At 41.2% G+C, this 19,029-nt stretch overlaps 1 protein-coding gene across 1 annotated transcript; it reads right to left on the bottom strand.

The window, feature by feature from the left end:
* Nucleotides 1–1,499: 1,499 nt before the first annotated feature.
* On the bottom strand, nt 1,500–13,611 carry SNRNP27 (small nuclear ribonucleoprotein U4/U6.U5 subunit 27). The gene is made up of 6 exons (XM_066267320.1): nt 13,512–13,611; nt 12,482–12,602; nt 11,696–11,808; nt 10,720–10,799; nt 4,900–4,964; nt 1,500–1,920 (listed from the first exon to the last, which is right to left on the bottom strand). Exons 1-6 carry the CDS (start codon nt 13,543–13,545, stop codon nt 1,866–1,868), a joined length of 468 nt encoding a protein of 155 aa, XP_066123417.1. The 5' UTR covers nt 13,546–13,611; the 3' UTR covers nt 1,500–1,865.
* Between the last annotated feature and the right edge of the window lie 5,418 nt (nt 13,612–19,029).

Below are 19,029 nucleotides of genomic sequence, written 5' to 3'. Positions count from 1 at the left end.
AATTTTTACAGGGAAAAATGTGTCTATTTATTACTTGGGTAACTAAAAGTTAACATAAAAATCAAGGGAAGTGGCCAAGTGAAAAAGGTCACTGAACAATATTCACAAAATCAACAGATATTTATTGACTGCTTTACTCTGTGCTAGGCACTGTGGTGCTAAGACTACATCAGCAAACAAGACAGAAGCCCCATTTCTTCTTGTCTAGTGGAAGAACCAGAAAGTAATAAATGGATATAGAGTGTGTCAGGCAGTGATAAGCTATAAGAAAAAGGAAACTTTACAGAGCATGTGGAAAAACTGGAACCTTCATACATTGCTGGTGGGAATGGAAAAAATGCAGCCGCTCTGGAAAACAGTTTGACAGTGCCAAAAAGTTAAACGAGAAATTATAAGACCCGCTGCAATTCCACTACTCATTAAATACCCAAGAGAATTAAAAATATATGTTCATACAAAAACTTATATATGAATGTTCATAGCAGCATTATTATAATAGACAAACTATGGAACAACTCAAATGCCCATCAACTGATAAATTATAAATTTACCATAAATGGGAGAATTTTATCTCAATTTTTTAAATGTTAAAAAAAAAGGGGTAAAGCAGGATAAAGGGACAGAGAGGAAAAGGGCTTCTAATATTTTAGATAAGGTGTGTAGGAACTGCCATATTTTGAGCTGAGTTGAACAACATAAAGAAGCTATCCATGCAGAACTGCGAGCTGGGGGTGTTTGTGGTGGAGGAGGAACATTCTAGGAGGAAGAGAAAGTGGGAAAACTCAAGGTAGATGCATACCTGTTCTCAAGGAACAGCAAGGCCAGCAGTGTGGCTGTGTGTAGCAGCAAGGGGGTGAGGCTGTGGGATGTCAGGGACTAGGCTGTTCAGGCTTGTGGACCACAGTAAGGCCTGGACTTTATTCCAAATGACAGAAAAATAGTAGAGGCAAAAGCTATGTGATCTGACCCACATTTTAAAAGGTTCAATTCTGCTGTTAAATGGAGAATAAACTGAGGCAGCAAGAGAAGGAAGGAGAGGTATCAGGGGGCTACTATAGTTGTCCATGCAAGAGCAATGGCTTAGGTTAAGGTTAGCATAGGCAGTGCAAAGTGGTCAGTTTCAACATACACCAGATCACTACGATGCATACTTGAAATACCTTACAATTTTATGTCAATTAAACCTCAATAAATCTAAACAAAAAAGTGGATTCTAATCTTATGGTGGGAGGGAGAAATATAGTATATGCCTATAGGAACCTGGAAAGACATTTACAGAAATATTAACACTGATTATTTCTGGGGGTAGATAATAGGTGATTTTAGTTTTTATTTTACTTTTTGGTTTCTCCTAAGTTCTTTAAATAATAAGCATGTACTGCTTTTAAAATGGGAGGAAAGTAATAAAAGGTACTAAGGAAAAAACCCCTCAGAAGATAGGAAAATCCAGTTATACTTTTTCATTCTTCTTTATATAGTAATAAAATATTTATCAAATACAAAGGGGTAAAAATAGTGCTTTATTTGAGAAATTTACATCCGAATTACTTTCATGTGTTTTAAAAAGTCCTAATGAGCATCTAAGAAGAAAACATATAGCTTCCACAGGAATAAGGACCAAAACATTTAAAAGGGGTTGATGACTGCCCCAAATAATATTTCCTAAAAGAAAAAAAATGTAATATTTAACCTTTCTTCTTTTGAGGCAGGGTAATTGAACTGCACACATCATAAATAAAATTTTCTTACTTTACAAGGAGAAAGTTCTGTGATCCTGTTTTGATGCATATGAAATACAAAATATAAAAAATCTACTCTTCTGATCAAGATAAGGGAAAAAGAATCCTTCTTCAACATTTCAATTCTCATGCAATGAAATCCAAAGGTCTGTTGAATCCACCTTTTCGATTCATGTACTGCCTATGACAAGAAGAAAAAATTTGATGTTTATTTTAAAAAAATTCAGACTCCTCTTATAAAAAAATATTCATATTCTTCAGAGATTAAACCTTGTATTTACTTGATGAGTACCTATTTTGGAACTCTGCTCTATTTTTTGAACTAGGTATTTAATGTTACCTAAAATAAATTTGAATTTTTTAAAAATTATTTTTTAGAGAGAGGAGGGAAGAGAGAGAGACAGACTCCCGCATGCACCCAGAACAGGATACACCCAACAAGCCCACTAGGGGGTGATGCTCTGCCCATCTGGAGCCATGCTTACAACGGCAATGTTCTAGTGCCTGAGGTTCTAATCACATTTAAGATGGCACAGTCTCACTTTCAAAATAAGCTAAAGCATTTTAGATTTCTGTTAAATCCAAACAGAAGTATAAAAATATACTTCCAGCCCTGGCCGGTTGGCTCAGCGGTAGAGCATCGGCCTGGTGTGCGGGGCACCCGGGTTCGATTCCCGGCCAGGGCACATAGGAGAAGCGCCCATTTGCTTCTCTACCCCCGCCCCCCTCCTTCCTCTCTGTCTCTCTCTTCCCCTCCCGGAGCCAAGGCTCCATTGGAGCAAAGATGGCCCAGGCGCTGGGGATGGCTCCTTGGCCTCTGCCCCAGGCGCTAGAGTGGCTCTGGTTGCGGCAGAGCGACGCCCCTGAGGGGCAGAGCATCACCCCCTGGTGGGCTGAGCATCGCCCCTGGTGGGCGTGCCGGGTGGATCCCTGTCGGGTGCATGCAGGAGTCTGTCTGACTCTCTCTCCCCGTTTCCAGCTTCAGAAAAATACAAAAGCAAAAACAAAAAACAAAAAAATATATACTTCCAAAATTATTTGGGAAGATTCCAGACTTAAAAAAATAATCAATTGAAAATTCAAATTTTTGGCCCTGGCGGATTGGCTCAGTGGTAGAGTGTTGGCTTCTGGATGTCCCAGGTTTGATTCCAGTCAGGGCACATAGGAGAAATGCCCATCTGCTTCTCTACCCCTCACATCCCCTCCCGCAGCCATGGCTCTATTCGAGCAAGTTAGCCTCCGGCACTGGGGATGGCTCCATGGAGCCTCTACCTCAGGCACTAGAACATTGCCGTTGTAAGCATGGCTCCAGATGAGCAGAGCATCACCCCCTAGTGGGCTTGTCCGGTGTATCCTGGTCTGGGAGCATGCGGGAGTCTGTCTCTCTCCCTTCCCTCCTCTCACTAAAAAATAATTTTAAAAAAATTCAAATTTATTTTAGGTAATATTAAATACCTAGGTTCAAAAAAATAGAGCAGAGTTCCAAAATAGGTACTCATCAAGTAAATACAACTGCATGCTGTACTAGTTTTCTCCATGAAATATTATTTTGAAAGTAACCTGCCCTGGCCGATTGGCTCAGTGGTAGAGCATCGGCCTGGCGTGCAGAAGTCCCAGGTTCGATTCCCGGCCAGGGCACACAGGAGAAGCGCCCATCTGCTCCTCCACCCCTCCCCCTCTCCTTCCTCTCTGTCTCTCTCTTCCCCTCCTGCAGCGAGGCTCCACTGGAGCAAAGATGGCCCGGGCGCTGGGGATGGCTCCTTGGCCTCTGCCCCAGGCGCTAGAGTGGCTCTGGTCACGACAAAGCGAGGCCCTGGAGGGGCAGAGCATCACCCCCTGGTGGGCAGACCTTCGCCCTCTGGTGGGCGTGCCGGGTGGATCCCAGTCGGGCGCATGCGGGAATCTGTCTGTCTATCCCCGTTTCTAGCTTCAGAAAAATACAAAAAAAATAAAATAAAATAAAATAAAAAAGAAAGTAATCTGTCCTGGCCAGTTGGCTCAGCAGTAGAGCATCGACCCAGTGTGTGGAAGTCCCAGTTCAATTCCCAGTTAAGGCACACAGGAGAAGTGACCATCTGCTTCCCCCCCTTCTCTCTCTTCTTTTACTGCAGCCATGACTCAGTTTGAGTAAGTGTTGTCATGTCTGTCCCCCCACTCCCAGGATGGCTCCATGGCCTCAGCACTAAAATAGCTCAGTTGCCAAGCAATGGAGCAGGGGCCCCAGATGGGCAAGCATCACCAGGTACAGGGCTTGCCCAGTGTGCATGCGGGAGTGTCTCTGCCTCTCTGATTCTCAATTAAAAAAAGAAAAAAAGAAAGTAACTTGACAAAGGAATGTCAATGATGACTCTAGTTCCTTAACTCACAGCATTCTCAAATCACATTCATATTCTAAATTAAGTGGAATGTTAAGTCTTTTATCAGTGATAAAGGCAGAGAGAAAGGTAATGTTTGAAGATGTCTTAACTTTTCCATCATTTAGGAATTCAGTGGGGTTTCAAGTATAAATTGGTTTGTCTGTGGTATTAATAAAATGTCTATACTTAACAAAACATAGTTGAAATTATTACATACTGTATTTCCTCATGTATAAGACGCACTTTTCCTGAAAAATGTGGGGTCTAAAAACTGGGTGCATCTTATACAGTGGTTGTAGACTATTTTACTTGCGTTACCCGCGTTTTCATGCTCTTTGAGTTGTATGAATTTTATGATGAATAAAACGTGAGTTCAATAACTTGATGTAATACATTTTTTCCCCAAATTTTGGGCCCCCAAATTAAGGTTTATCTTATACATGGGAGCATCTTATACATGGGGAAATACGGTAATCAATCTAGGTAAATAATTTAGGAGGGATCTATTTTAAATCTATAATTATAATAAAATTAAAGCCTAAGGACTTTTTAAAATGGTGCTCTGAAGAAAGAACTATTTATACAGTCCTGAGACATTTAAACCAACTACTCTTCTCTAAAATAATTATTAGTTCATGTGTAAATTGGAAATTAACACAACAAAATATAAGCAAGGAAGATTAAAACAAGGGACTGGAAGGAAAACTGCTACATTTCCTACAAACACAATTATTTCATAAATTCTTCCCCAAGCACATAATTTATATCATTGGTACAAACATAATAATTGGAGTTATGTGTACCTGTACTTCCTCTTCTGAGACACATTTATGGCATAGGCATTTACAGAGCCATCCACCTTTTTTCCCTGGGGAAAAGCAATAAACAAATATAAAAAGCAGGAAGGATACATTAAATGCCTTGATCAACAGAGCCGGATCCTATGAACACACTTAAATGGCAAGATCTATCTAAGAATGAGGTAATTCAATGAGAGAAATTTTCAGATCCTGATAATATCCTATTTACAACCCTGTTCACCTTTTTATAGTTACACATAAGCAAATTAGTACAATATTCAAACCAACAATCATTCACGGTTTCTGCATTATGTGTAAGGCATGCAGGGAAATAGCCTTTCTTGGTCAAATAAATCTTTGAAACCATATATAAGTTAAGAATATTTTATCTAGAAAAATTCACATTCTCAAATCATGGCTAGATCAGTCACCATTCATCTAAATCCAATTTCTTGCACAGGTTTTGCTATTTGGATTTTAAATCAATAATCAGAATATAGAATAACAGAGGCTAATGTTGAATGTCACTTGTTATCTTGGCCTTTTCTCACGTGGCATCTACCCTCTTTTTCATTAATTCCTTCATGGATCTTTTGATTCAGCCAAGTTAACTCAACCCTTGCTTGCTGTTCCTCATGCCTGAATTATGGTCCTAACTTCCACCCAATCGTCAACTATCTGATTTTTATACATTGTTCAAGGCCCAATTCAAGTGGCAGGAAGTGCCCTCTTCTCTAATTCCCATAGAATGTTAACTGGGCTTTCCTCACAATACCCTCCACCCAACCTGCATTGACATAATGTATTCACTTGATGTTCTTTTCCCTATGAGACTTCAAGCTTCCTGATGGAGGGCTTTGACTGTGAGTTACTTTGTGTTCTCACATCCTGGGCCACTGCACTTGTAGGTGCTCAGAAAATGACTGTTAAATGTATGAACATCAAGGGTTAATACTTGCTTTCGTTCTATCTTTCTCTCTCTCACACGTGCACACACACTATTCAACATCCACCTTCTCCTATTATTACTCATGGGAGTGTATTCTATCTGTGTAGCATACTTCTTGGACATCTGTGTTAGGGCAAAAAAGGATTTTCGCAGTGGTTGGCAAACTCATTAGTCAACAGAGTCAAATATCAACAATACAATGACTGAAATTTCTTTTGAGAGCCAAATTTTTTAAACTTAAACTATACAGGTAGGTACATTATCAAGGTAGTGCCCACATGTGGTATTTTGTGAAAGAGCCACATTCAAGGGGCCAAAGCGCTACATGTGGCTCGCGAGCCACAGTTTGCCGACCAGGGCAACTAGCCTAAAGAGATGTACAAATAAAGTACATACTGGAAGTGGAGCAAAAATAAATATACTTGATCTTTTATTTTTTTTGACAGAGACAGAGAGAGACAGCAAAAGGGACAGACAGACAGGAAGGGAGAGAGATGAGAAGCATCAATTCTTCGTTGCAGCACCTTAGTTGTTCATTGATTGCTTTCTCTTATGTGCCTGACCGGAGCTATGGCAGAGCGAGTGACTCTTTGCTCAAGCCAGCGACCTTTGGGCTCAAGCCAGCAACCTTTGGGTTTTGATCTGGGTCCTCTGCATCCCAGTCCAACACTATCCACTGCACCACTGCCTGGTCACACTGGTCTTACTTGTCTATTCCTGTTTTCACTATATTTTGGGGGAGGGAAGAATACTGGGTAAATTAGGTATATGATTTTTGACTTCTCAAGAATAGGAGGTAGGCATGATTGGAAAAAGTGGCTTGGGAAAAAGGTAAATAATGCTAATCTTTTTACTAAGTTCAATTCCTAAAGGCTTAATGATATGTACTTTTTATTCAGTGAGAGGACGAGAGGCAGAGAGAGACTCCCACATGCACCCCAACTGGAATCCACCCAGCAAGCCTGCTCGAGGACGATGCTCTATCTGGGGCATTGCTCCATTGCTCAGCAACCGACCTCCTTTTAGTGTCCGAGGTAGAGGCCGTGGAACCATCCTCAGTGCCCTGGGCCAACTCACTCCAATTTAGCCATGGCTGCAGGAGGGGTAGAGAGAAAGAGAGAGAGAGAGAGAGAGAGAGAGAGAAAGAGAAAGAGAAAGAGAGAGAGAAGCGAGAGGGGAAGGGGTAGAGAAGCAGATGGTCACTTCTTCGCTTCTCCTGTGTGCACTGACCAGGAATTAAAGCTGGGACATCCACATGAGGGGCTGATGCCCTACCACTGAGCGAACGGGCCAGGGCAAGGCTTAATGATTTTTGAAAACTATTTGTGGAGTTGTATATTAATAGCTCTACGTACAGTGTGTGCGTAAAGTCATGGTGCACTTTTGACCGGTCACAGGAAAGCAACAAAAGACGATAGAAATGTGAAATCTGCACCAAATAAAAGGAAAACTCTCCCAGTTTCATACCTATTCAGTGCAGTTCAATGTAGGCTCAAGCAGATTTTTTTAGGGCTCCTTAGGTAGCTATCCTGTATAGCCTCTACAGACTCATCACTGATTGATGGCCTACCAGAACGGGGTTTATCCACCAAACTGCCGGATTCCTTCAACTGCTTATTCCACTAAGTAATGTTATCCCTATGTGGTGGCGCTTCATTATAAACACGCCGATATTCACGTTGCACGTTGGTCATGAATTTGAATTTAATGAGCTACAGAACACACTGAACCTTCCTCTGTACCGTCCCCATCTCGACTGGCATGGCCATGGGCTGCTCCACTGTATATATGGTGTTACATCATCATCTGATCATGCGCACATGCTGCCACATCATCCTACAGAAACTGGGAGGGTTTTCCTTTTATTTGGTGCAGATTTCACATTTCTATCATCTTTTGTTGTTTTCTTGTGACCGGTCAAAAGTGCACCATGACTTTATGGACACACTGTATTTTCATTTGCATGATGGAATGGAAAATTATCCATTAATAAACTTTGGCCAGTTGGCTCAGTGGTAAGAGCGTTGGCCTGGCGTGCAGGAGTCCCGGTTTTGATTCCCGGCCAGGGCACACAGGAGAGGCGCTCATCTGCTTCTCTACCCCTCCCCCTCTCCTTCCTCTCCTTCCTCTCTGTCTCTCTCTTCCCCTCCCACAGCCAAGGCTCCACTGGAGCAAAGTTTGCCCAGGCGCTGAGGATGGCTCTGTGGCTGCTGCCTCAGGCGCTAGAATGATTCTGATTGCGGCAGAGCGACGCCCCAAATGGGCAGAGCATCACCCCTGGTGGGCATGCCGGGTGGATCCCGGTCAGGTGCATGCGGGAGTCTGTCTGACTGCCTCCCTGTTTCCAGCTTCGGAAAAATAAAAAAAATTTAAAAAAAAATAAAAATCTTTGAATTTTTCTAAAATGTTAAAATGGAAAATAAGTGACTATATTGGCATATGAAAAAGTCCCATCACAGATCAATGAAGAAATAACACAAGATACACATTACTGCAAAACACAAGTGAGCTTCTGAGTCCTATGAAGCTAGCTGTATACAAACTGACACCATTTGTTCTGATGGTACTCCATAATTTTTATGTGGTCTATGAATTTTCATCTAATTTTTTCTTTATAAACAACTATCTTCAGCATAGACTACATTTAAAAGCAAAGTGAGTCCTGGCCGGTTGGCTCAGTGGTAGAGCATTGGCCTGGCATGCAGGAGTCCCGGGTTCAATTCCCGGCCAGGGAACACAAAAGAAGCGCCCATCTGCTTCTCCACCCCTCCCCCTCTCCTTCCTCTCTGTCTCTCTCTTTCCCTCCTGCAGCCAGTGCTCCATTGGAGCAAAGTTGGCCCGGGCGCTGGGGGTGGCTCTATGGCCTCTGTTTCAGGCACTAGAATGGGTCTGGTTGCAACAGAGCAACACCCCAGATGGGCAGAGCATCACCCCCTGGCGGGCATGCTGGGTGGATCCCCCCCAAAAAACCCCAAAAATAAAATAAAAGCAAAGTTAAACTTCACCTTTACATCTAATTCCCAGGAATTTCAACAACACTGGACAAGAGTACCCCCCAATAATTCTGATAAATTCCCTCTTTATTCTTCTAAACACAATAAAATTATAGTTGCTTTACTTTGGAGACATTTTTATTTACTCTACATATATATTAGAAAATCATTTCATTTATAAAATACTCTTTGGAAAACAAATATTCAATAAAAAAAGCTGATACATAAACTGCATTAAATTCCAAATTCCAAAATGAGGTTCACATAACCATTTGTGAGAATAAGAGCTCCTTAATGTTCTCACTTCAAACAGTTACGCCTGAGTACACCTCTTCATTTATACGTCACCATTTAAAAAACACGTGAGTCTTACACAATCCCATCAGTTAGAAACGCTTACAGCATGTGAAATTACCCTACTCCATTCACAACAGAATATAAGATTAAGGGAAGTAAATTATTTTTCTCAAAAATTTCAATTTCTATTTACAAAACTATACCGACTTAAAATTCTAGAAAAGAAAGTTTTTAAAATATACTCTCTCCACACTCACCCTCTGTCCATCATAATAGCTCCCTCTATTCCCATCCCCTTTCCACTTCTTCTAACTCCCCGTCCCCTATTCTCACTTTACTCCTAGCTCCCTCCTTATAATCCCAGACTTCATCTCCCTCTCCACCATTTTTCTTCCCCATTTCCTCATTCTCTACAGTATTATGACAGACAGCATCAATCTCCAATCCAACCCTCTGAGCCATGAGATATGTGTGCAGCTACCCAGTTATCTGGCAGCTGAATTTCCTTCTTCTGCTTGACAGTACTTTCCTTTCCCAGAACCCTTTCTTGGTTAATCCTACCACCCAATCTTTCAGCCTGTCACCTCAGAGTCATCACTGACCTCTCACTTCCACTTCTCACCACCACTAACTCTAGCTCCTGAATGGTTCTCAAGGCCCCTCTTTTCAGTTCAGGCCTTCATCATCTTTCATTTGCACAATTCAGCAGTTCTCCCCATCTGTGCTCCAATGCTGCCCTGAGTCATCTTTCTAAAACATCCCTACAATCTTATCACTCCTTTCTTAAAAATCATTGCTTCTCTGCTCAACAGCTAAACAATTAACTCTGAATTCCTTAGCATGGCTAAGGGTAGCAAAAGCCCTCTGTGATTTGCTTCCTACCACTATTTCCAGCCTCACTGTAGTCACTAGCCCATCAGCATACTTTTCGCAGTCACTGAATTTGATATTCCCACAATACACTATGCTCTTTCATGCCTACATGGTATTTTCATGAGCTTCTCCTTCTACTTCAAGTGATCGTCTTCCTCTTCTTTGTACTGGCCCTTTAAAATAGAACTTGGCCCTGGCCAGTGCTCAGTGGATAGAGTGTCGACCTGGGTATGGACATCCCCGGTTCAATTTCCAGTCGGGGCACAGAGAAGTGAACATCTTCTCCCCCATCTTTTCTCCCTCTTCTCTTCCCATAGCCAGTGGTTCAAGGTTGAAGCATGGCCCAGTGCTGAGGACAGCATGGTTGGTCTGAGCCTCAGTCCCAGATGGGGTTACCAGGTGGATCCCAGGCAGGGCACATGCAAGAGTCTGTCTCACTATCTCTTCTCTTCTCACTTAAAAAAAAAAAAAGATTGAACTTAACATCATCACACACAAACATTCCCTAGATTCTAATGGCACCTCACTGCTTCCTTCTCTTGTTCTCAAAGCTCTTCACACAGATAGTTACTGTCGCTTAACTGAATAAACTTGTAGCAATGGAAGAAATTACATAAGCAACAATAAGAGACTATAAAAAATGGGACAGTCAGTCATAATGGATTATGTAATTCAAATAAGAATGCTTAACAGGCTGCATGTTTTACTTACTTTTGTGGAGTCAAAGGAGGCAAATCCCATCAACTTCATCATTTCTATTTCTTCTTCTGTTTTGCCCTCTAAGTCTTCCTCTGAAAACATAAGTCATAATATTAAAAACTATCATTTTATAAATAGAAAAGGAGGGCCCTGGTTGGTTGGCTCAGTGGTAGAGCATCAGCCTGGCGTGCGGAAGTCCCAGGTTCGATTCCTGGCCAGGGCACACAGGAGAAGTGCCCATCTGCTTCTCCACCCCTCCCCCTCTCCTTCCTCTCTGTCTCTCTCTTCCCCTCTGTCTCTCTCTTCCCCTCCCGCAGCCCAGGCTCCATTGGAGCAAAAGATGGCCAGGGCGCTAGACTGGCTCTGGTCTCGACAGAGCGACGCCCCCTGGTGGGCGTGCCGGGTGGATCCCGGTTGGGTGCATGCAGGAGTCTGTCTGACTGCCTCCCCGTTTCCAGCTTCAGGAAAAAAAAAAAAAAAAAAAAATTAAATAGAAAAGGAAAGGTGGCAAGAGATCAATAGTAATTTCACCCTACCAGCAGAGAACATATAAAACAATTAGCTAAAGACTTGAGGCTAACAAACAAACAAAAAAATTCCTCTTCAATTTGGGAAGGAAATAACTTAAGATGCAAGGAAGGAATGTGCTCTCCACCTTCCATCAGAAGAGACTGCTTAAAAGAACACACTTGAAGCCTTTAGGGAAAACCATCTTTAATATCAGACAAAACACTTGTTTTGAAGGTACTTTCAAAACAGAACATACTCGTATTTTTAACTATGCTTCCTTTATCAGGGGCACCAAAGATACCAGGTATTTATTCACTTAGGTACAATTAAAACAAAAGCTCAAAATCATATGAAAGAAATACTAAAAAAAAACTTGATATATTTCAATGTTCAAAAATTACTTTCACAATTTTATCATGACTGACATTATCTAAATAAGACTTTACTCTTCCCACCATTACTTATCTAAAGACATTACCAGTAATCTGACGTTCTTTGCTCTTTGTTTCTTTTGTTTCTTTCTTTTCCTCATCTCTTCTTTCTTTCAGTCGAGAAGGGGAAGGAGATGTGGATCTATGTCGTCTTGGGGATCTAATATTTAATAAATAAAGAGGTCAGAAACAGAGACACACTTGGCCACGTCTGTCAATCAGCAGATATACATGAGTGCCTGAAAAGTTAACCGCTGAACAAAAGCCAGGCTCCAAAAAACAAGAAGTACATTCCCTGTAGAAGAGCAAGTTAGAAGGTTCAGCCTAAGCCCTGATTGTTAACAACAAAAAAAAACCCCAAATATAGTTTTAGTACAGCTAGGGCTAAAACATTTTTTGTAAGGCAGAGAAAAGTTAACCACAGTTTCTACAATTATGCATAAACACACAAAAGGACATAAACAGCAATTGATAATTAAGAATCAAGAGTCCATTCTAAGGTTTTTTCTAAGATCTCACATTTTTATTTATATACTTGAATAAATCATTATCACAAAAAAGTTAAGAAAGAAACACTTATTTCTTACTCTTGCAAGCACTGTGATAAGCGCTTTTCCTATATTATTTCTCATTTACTCTTAAAGGCAACTGGGAGTAGAGACTTATTAACTCCATTTACCAATGGAAATGTTAGGTTTGGAATAAAGTGGGCTTCAGTTCCCCTCATTTCATGACATTGTAAATCGTCTTTTAAGTGATAAAAACAAAGCTCAGGGCAATGACCAGTTTCGTTGGAACTTGTGGTAAAACCTTTGGTTATTTTCTGCACTTACCTGGAGCGTCTCCGGTGTGGGGATCGGGAGCGGCTCCTTCTCCGATCTCTGTCCCGGGACCTGGATCTTTCTCTGCGCCTCCGTTCTCTCTCCCGGGAAGTGGACCGGGACCGCCTCCGCTCTAATACAAACACACAGAATTGCAGAGCCGAAAATTACCTCAAATATTCAGAGCTGCGCTGTCCAATACAAATATAATGCGAGCCATTTCTAGTAGTCACGTTAAAAAATAAACAAAGAAAAAAAGAAATTGATTTTAACGGAATGTTGTTCGACTAAATATATGTATTTCCAAACTATTATCATTGTAATACATACTCAATATAAAACATTGAGATTTTTATTTTTTGTACTAAAACAGCTCTTCTTAATTCTGAACACATCTTAAGTGCTCATGAGCCTATGTGAACTGCAGCTTCATTTAACTTTTATGAAAATCAAGTCTTGAGTAGTTGGAGGTGGTAAAAACTAACCAGGGGGCAGAACCGAGGGCCTCGGTCCTGATCGACGTCCTGTGTTATTTACATCGCACTCCTTCATTTATAGGAAGACCTTAACAAGGTGAACCCCTAAACTGTGGCGGAACCTAACATTGAGCACTTAAGATCCAAGGAATATATCACAAGCTAACTGTTATGAACTGTAACATTAATTCTTACGTCAGTTTTTAAAGGTAGGTAATATTACCTACAATGTCTAATTACGGGAATTCGGACTTAGGTTAGATGATTTGCACTCGGCCGCTCAGAAATTAAATGAGGGAAACATGGTCTGATTCTAAATTACCCAGTCACAAGAATAACAAAAGTTACTATAGGAGGCTGACAAAGAGTCAGCGAAACCCCAACTTAGAAGAGGAGAAAATCTGCTTTCAAACCGGAGGGCCCAGGTCTTTCTTCCCCATCCCCACCCCCACCCTCACCCCGCTCTTCTCCTCAGGAGCACAGGGCCCTCGTAGTAGAGGGAAGAAAAAGAGAAGGGCTGCGCCTCCAACCGACCCCCAGACCCTCCGAATTGCTTCTGGACTCACCCCTCCTCGGGGAGCGGCTGCGGCTGCGACCCATTCGGGGTGCTCCTATACCGCACACCGCCCGGAAACGATTGTGTAACAACTTCCGGGAGGGCTGGAACTGCGCTTTTCACTACCGACTGGAAAACGTCGAAACCATTCGCAAAGGTTCCGCTTCTAAAGAAGTAAGGCTGCGCTAAACCAGCCTAGAATTATGCGAGCACCTGAGAGTTTTGAGATGCCGAGGAGATGTAGGTTATTACCTCTGGTCTTTCAGCTCCATTTTCATTGTGGCTTTTGTGTTTACGGTAGGCATTAAAGGGTGCTAAGTGATGTAATTATAAATCTGAAAAACCCCATATACCCACCACCCTAACAAAGTTTTCACCCTTCCCCTCCCCCTTTTTCTTTCCAGTTCTTGTCCACATGCACAAAATATTTCTTATCAAACAAACTCTAAGTCTAAGTATAGCATTCACAAGCAGTTTAAGTCCACACGGGGAAGCAGCAGGGTAGGGGTCAGGAGGCAGCGGGAGCGAGGGGAAAGCATGGGTAATAGACTTACTTCATTGTGGCTTTTGCAAGAAGGAAAGGGAGAGGCAGGTATGCTGGTGTTTCTTCTCTCCCTCCTTCCCCTCCCCCCCTCCTCCTTCCCCTCCCCCCCCTCCTCCTTCTTTAAATGATTGGCAAGTTTGAATAGTTTCAGCCGGTTTACGGAAGTAGGGGCTGTCCAGAGTTGTTTGTACCTAGCCCTGGAATAGGGCAGGGCAGAGGAATGTTGCCTGGCTTTTGAGAGTTCTGTAAAGAAGGTGGTTGCAGGATATAGGATGCCAATTGAAAGGCCCTCTCCCAAGACACCAGGTGTCAAAAGTATCAGAAAAGAAAATGAAAAGGCATGATTAATGCAATTATTCACACTAACATTTATTGCACACCTGTGTACCACAGTATTAATCAGTGAAAAAGACATGCCTGCTCTTGAGTAGACTGCTGGCCACTGAGGGATACAAACAAGTAAACAGTGTGAACATGCATTGATAGGGGAAGGCTACACACTGGTACCTAACAGGTTTTGAGGGGGAGGTTTGTCAAGAGAAGTTTCCAGAAGGTAATGATGTTCAAACAAGACCTTAAGGATGAGTAGACATTAGCAAGGTGAAATGGGGTGACATTTGTGGTGGAAGAGATTGTGGAGGCAGAGGAGGCTACACGTGCAAGGGTGAGGATGAGCTATGCAGAGAACTAAAGTATGGCAGCCACTTAGGGAACAAGGAGTGGAAATGAAGAGACAAGGCTAGAATAGACCTGTAAACTGTGACAGTTATCCTGAAACAAAGGCAATAGGAAGCCTTTGAAGGCTTTAAGGATGGGAGAGAACAGATTTGAGTTTGTTCAGAGAACACTTTGAGTAGAGACTTGACTGGGGAATATAAGAGGCTGATACAATAATGTAGATTGAAATAACAGTGGCCTGTACTAGAATGGTATCAATAGGTATGATAGAAAGTGCTTAAACTTGAGAAATAGTTGGTGAAACTAGAAAAACGTGGTGCTTTATGGATGCAGAGATGAAGGGATTAGAAGACTCAGGAACAACATCCAGGTTTCTGGTTTGTGAAACTAGGTAGATGGTATATCATTAGCTAAGATAAAGGATGTAAGATAAATTCTGGGGAAAGAGATACATTCAGATCAGGACATGCTATTTTGAGGTGCCATTTTGAACACCCAAGAGGAGATGCCAACTCGATGCGTTTCTGGAACTCAGATTTAGGCTGGTGCTATGCTACAGAAAAAGGAATCATCAGAATAGAGATGTTCATTTGAAGCCTGCGAGTGCATGAGATAGCTTGGTGCAAGCTCAGGACTGAAAATGGCCTGGAGATAGAGGAAGAGCCCCAAAAGGAGACTGGTCAATGGCCAGAAAACAGAAGGAAAACTGGAGAGTGTGATATCAAAGAAGTTTAACAGAAGGCTGCTTTTTTAAGGAGAACAAAATGATTAATTTTAAATGTTAAAAGAAGTGAAAAAAAGAAACACCCCAATATATGGTGATGGAAAATGACTTGACTTTGAGTGATGGGCACACAACACAATCCATAGTTCAATTGCTGTAGAAATGTTTAATTTTCTAATTAACAAAATGTTTAAAAAAATACCCTAGGCCCTGGCTGGTTGGCTCAGTGGCAGAGCGTTGGCCCAGCGTGCAGATGTCCTGGGTTCGATTGCTGGTCAGGGCACACAGGAGAAGCGCCTGCTTCCCCACTCCTCCCCCTCTCACTTCTCTCTCTCTCTCTTACCCCTCTGCTGCCATCGCTAGATTCAAGCGAGTTGGCCCCAGGCGCTGAGGATGGCTCCATGGCCTCCACCTCTGGTGCTAAGAAGGGCTCAGTTACTGAGTAATAGAGCAATGATCCAGATGGGCTGAGCACCACCCACTAATGGGCTTACTAGGTGGATTCCGGGGTGCATGCAGGAGTCTGTCTCTGCCTCCCCTCCTCTCACTGAATTAAAAAAAGACAAAAACTAAATCCAAACACATGGTACCTACAGGATTTAGCAAAAGTCTCAGGAAGTTTTAGTGAAGTTGAGCTGTGAAAGGCTTTTGAAGTGAAAAGTTTGGGGAATCCTTTGGAGTATGGTGATTCAGGGCAAAATATGGTAGTGGGTAGAGGTAAATATGTGACTGATAGTTTTTCAAAGATGGGAGAAACTTAAGTCCACTTAAATATTGGTGTGAATGAGTCAATATAGAGGAAAAAGTAAAGAAGAGGGAAAAACCAAAGAATTAAGTTCCATAAAGGGACATCCTGAGATTATCCTTTGCCAGGAAAAGAAATGGTGTGTCTCCAAATGGCTCCTTTCCTTTAAGATGTGGGATAGAAATTAGGTTCTGTTAGTGCATCCTTATTTATTTACTGATCAAGTTGCCCTCTCTTGGGATGTATAGTAGATTACACCACACTATATATCTTCAGCATTGTATCTGGAAGAAAACCCTGTTTCTAATACATGGTTTGAAGTTCTTATTCTAAAGGCCATTTAGATAAAATTTGAGTGAGGAGGGTGGGGTAAGGTCAACATTTGTAATCCATACTTGCTTCTAAGTTTCTACCTCAACCAACCAGTTTTTTTCAATAAAGGCAAACTGTATTTAAAGTATGTATGTACTTCATGTAAGAACCAACATTAATCTGTGATTCTCTGTAAATATACCATCTCTAGCCTTTGTTAAATTTTGTCTTACCTTTGCTAGTCCTGTTTCATATAAAATCACCAGTATTTACAAAAGTATCCTACTTTATCATTATATACGGATGCTTGCTGTTTTGTCAGTAATTTCCCCCCTAATTAGATGTAGTCTGACCACTAGTTAACAGTGATTGATGTCTGAGACTTTGCTTTTATAACCCTGTACCCTTGACCTTGGGAAGAATTTCAGACTGGTTGGGAAGGGAACTGCACTGTGCCTTTTGTTTTTTAAGGCAGTCAAGCAATAAGATGGAACAGGGCTTGAAATTATGACTCAACATATCATTTTAGGTGATTAACAAGTTATCATTTGCACCCTGGCTCTATTATCTTTTCTATCCTTTACATGGCTTCATTTTTTTTTTAATAAATTTTTATTAATGGTAATGGGGTGACATTAATAAATCAGGGTACATATATTCAAAGAAAACATGTCTAGGTTATTTTGTCATTAAATTATGTTGCATACCCCTCGCCCAAAGTCAGATTGTCCTCCGCCACCCTCTATCTAGTTCTCTATGCCCCTCCCCCTCCCCCTAACTCTCTCCCTCCCTCCCTCCCATGTCCTCCATCCCCCCACCCCTGGTAAGCACCACACTCTTGTCCATGTCTCTTAGTCTCATTTTTATGTTCCACCAATGTATGGAATCATGTAGTTCTTGTTTTTTTCTGATTTACTTATTTCACTCCTTATAATGTTATCAAGATCCCACCATTTTGCTGTAAATGATCTGATGTCATCATTTCTTATGGCTGAGTAGTATTCCATAGTGTATATGTGCCACATCTTCTTTATCCAGTCTTCTGTTGAAGGGCTTTTTGGTTGTTTCCATGTCTTGGCCACTGTGAACAGTGCTGCAATGAACATGGGGCTAAATGTGTCTTCACGTATCAATGTTTCTGAGGTTTTGGGGTATATACCCAGTAGAAGGATTGCTGGGTCATAAGGTAGTTCTATTTGCAGTTTTTTGAGGAACCACCATACTTTCCTCCATAATGGTTGTACTACTTTACAGTCCCACCAACAGTGAATGAGGGTTCCTTTTTCTCCACAGCCTCTCCAACATTTGCTATTACCCGTCTTGTTGATAATAGCTAATCTAACAGGAGTGAGGTGGTATCTCATTGTAGTTTTGATTTGCAATTCTCTAATAACTAATGAAGCTGAGCATCTTTTCATATATCTGTTGGCCATTTGTATCTCTTCCTGGGAGAAGTGTCTGTTCATGTCCTCTTCCCATTTTTTTATTGGATTGCTTGTTTGTTTGTTCTTGAGTTTTATGAGTTCTTTGTAAATTTTGGATATTAGGCCCTTATCTGAGCTGTCGTTTGAAAATATCAGTTCCCATATAGTTGGCTGTCTGTTTATTTTGATATCAGTTTCTCTTGCTGAGCAAAAACTTTTAATTCTGATGTAGTCCCATTCATTTATCTTTGCCTTCACTTCTCTTGCCATTGGAGTCAAGTTCATAAAATGTTCTTTAAAACGCAGGTCCATGATTTTAGTACCTATGTCTTCTTCTATGTACTTTATTGTTTCAGGTCTTATATTTAGGTCTTTGATCCATTTTGAATTAATTTTAGTACACGGGGACAGGCTGTAGTCGAGTTTCATTCTTTTGCATGTGGCTTTCCAGTTTTCCCAACACCATTTGTTGAAGAGGCTTTCTTTTCTCCATTGTGTGTTGTTGGCCCCTTTATCAAAGATTATTTGACCATATATATGTGGTTTTATTTCTGGGCTTTCTATTCTGTTCCATTGGTCTGAGTGTCTATTTTTTTTGCCAATACCATGCTGTTTTGATTATCGTGGCCCTATAATATAGTTTAAAGTCAGGTATTGTAATGCCCCCAGCTTCATTCTTTTTCCTTAGGATTGTTTTGGCTATTCGGGGTTTTTTATAGTTCCATATAAATCTGATGATTTTTTGTTCCATTTCTTTAAAAAATCTCATAGGGATTTTGATGGGAATTGCATTAAATTTGTATATTGCTTTGGGTAATATGGCCATTTTGATTATATTTATTCTTCCTATCCAAGAACAAGGAATATTTTTCCATCTCATTGTATCTTTTTCGATTTCCCTTAACAATGCTTTGTAATTTTCATTATATAGGTCCTTTACGTTCTTTGTTATGTTTATTCCTAGGTATTTTTTGTTGTTGTTGTTGCAATCGTGAAGGGGATTATTTTTTTGAGTTCGTTTTCTAATATTTCATTGTTGGCATATAGAAAGGCTATGGACTTTTGTATGTTAATTTTGTATCCTGCGACCTTACTGTATTG

The sequence above is a fragment of the Saccopteryx bilineata genome, chromosome 3 (assembly GCF_036850765.1).
Source record: "Saccopteryx bilineata isolate mSacBil1 chromosome 3, mSacBil1_pri_phased_curated, whole genome shotgun sequence".
NCBI lineage: Eukaryota > Metazoa > Chordata > Mammalia > Chiroptera > Emballonuridae > Saccopteryx > Saccopteryx bilineata.
Note: the sequence above shows the minus strand (reverse complement) of the source record. Positions and strands in the feature narration are given on the sequence as shown.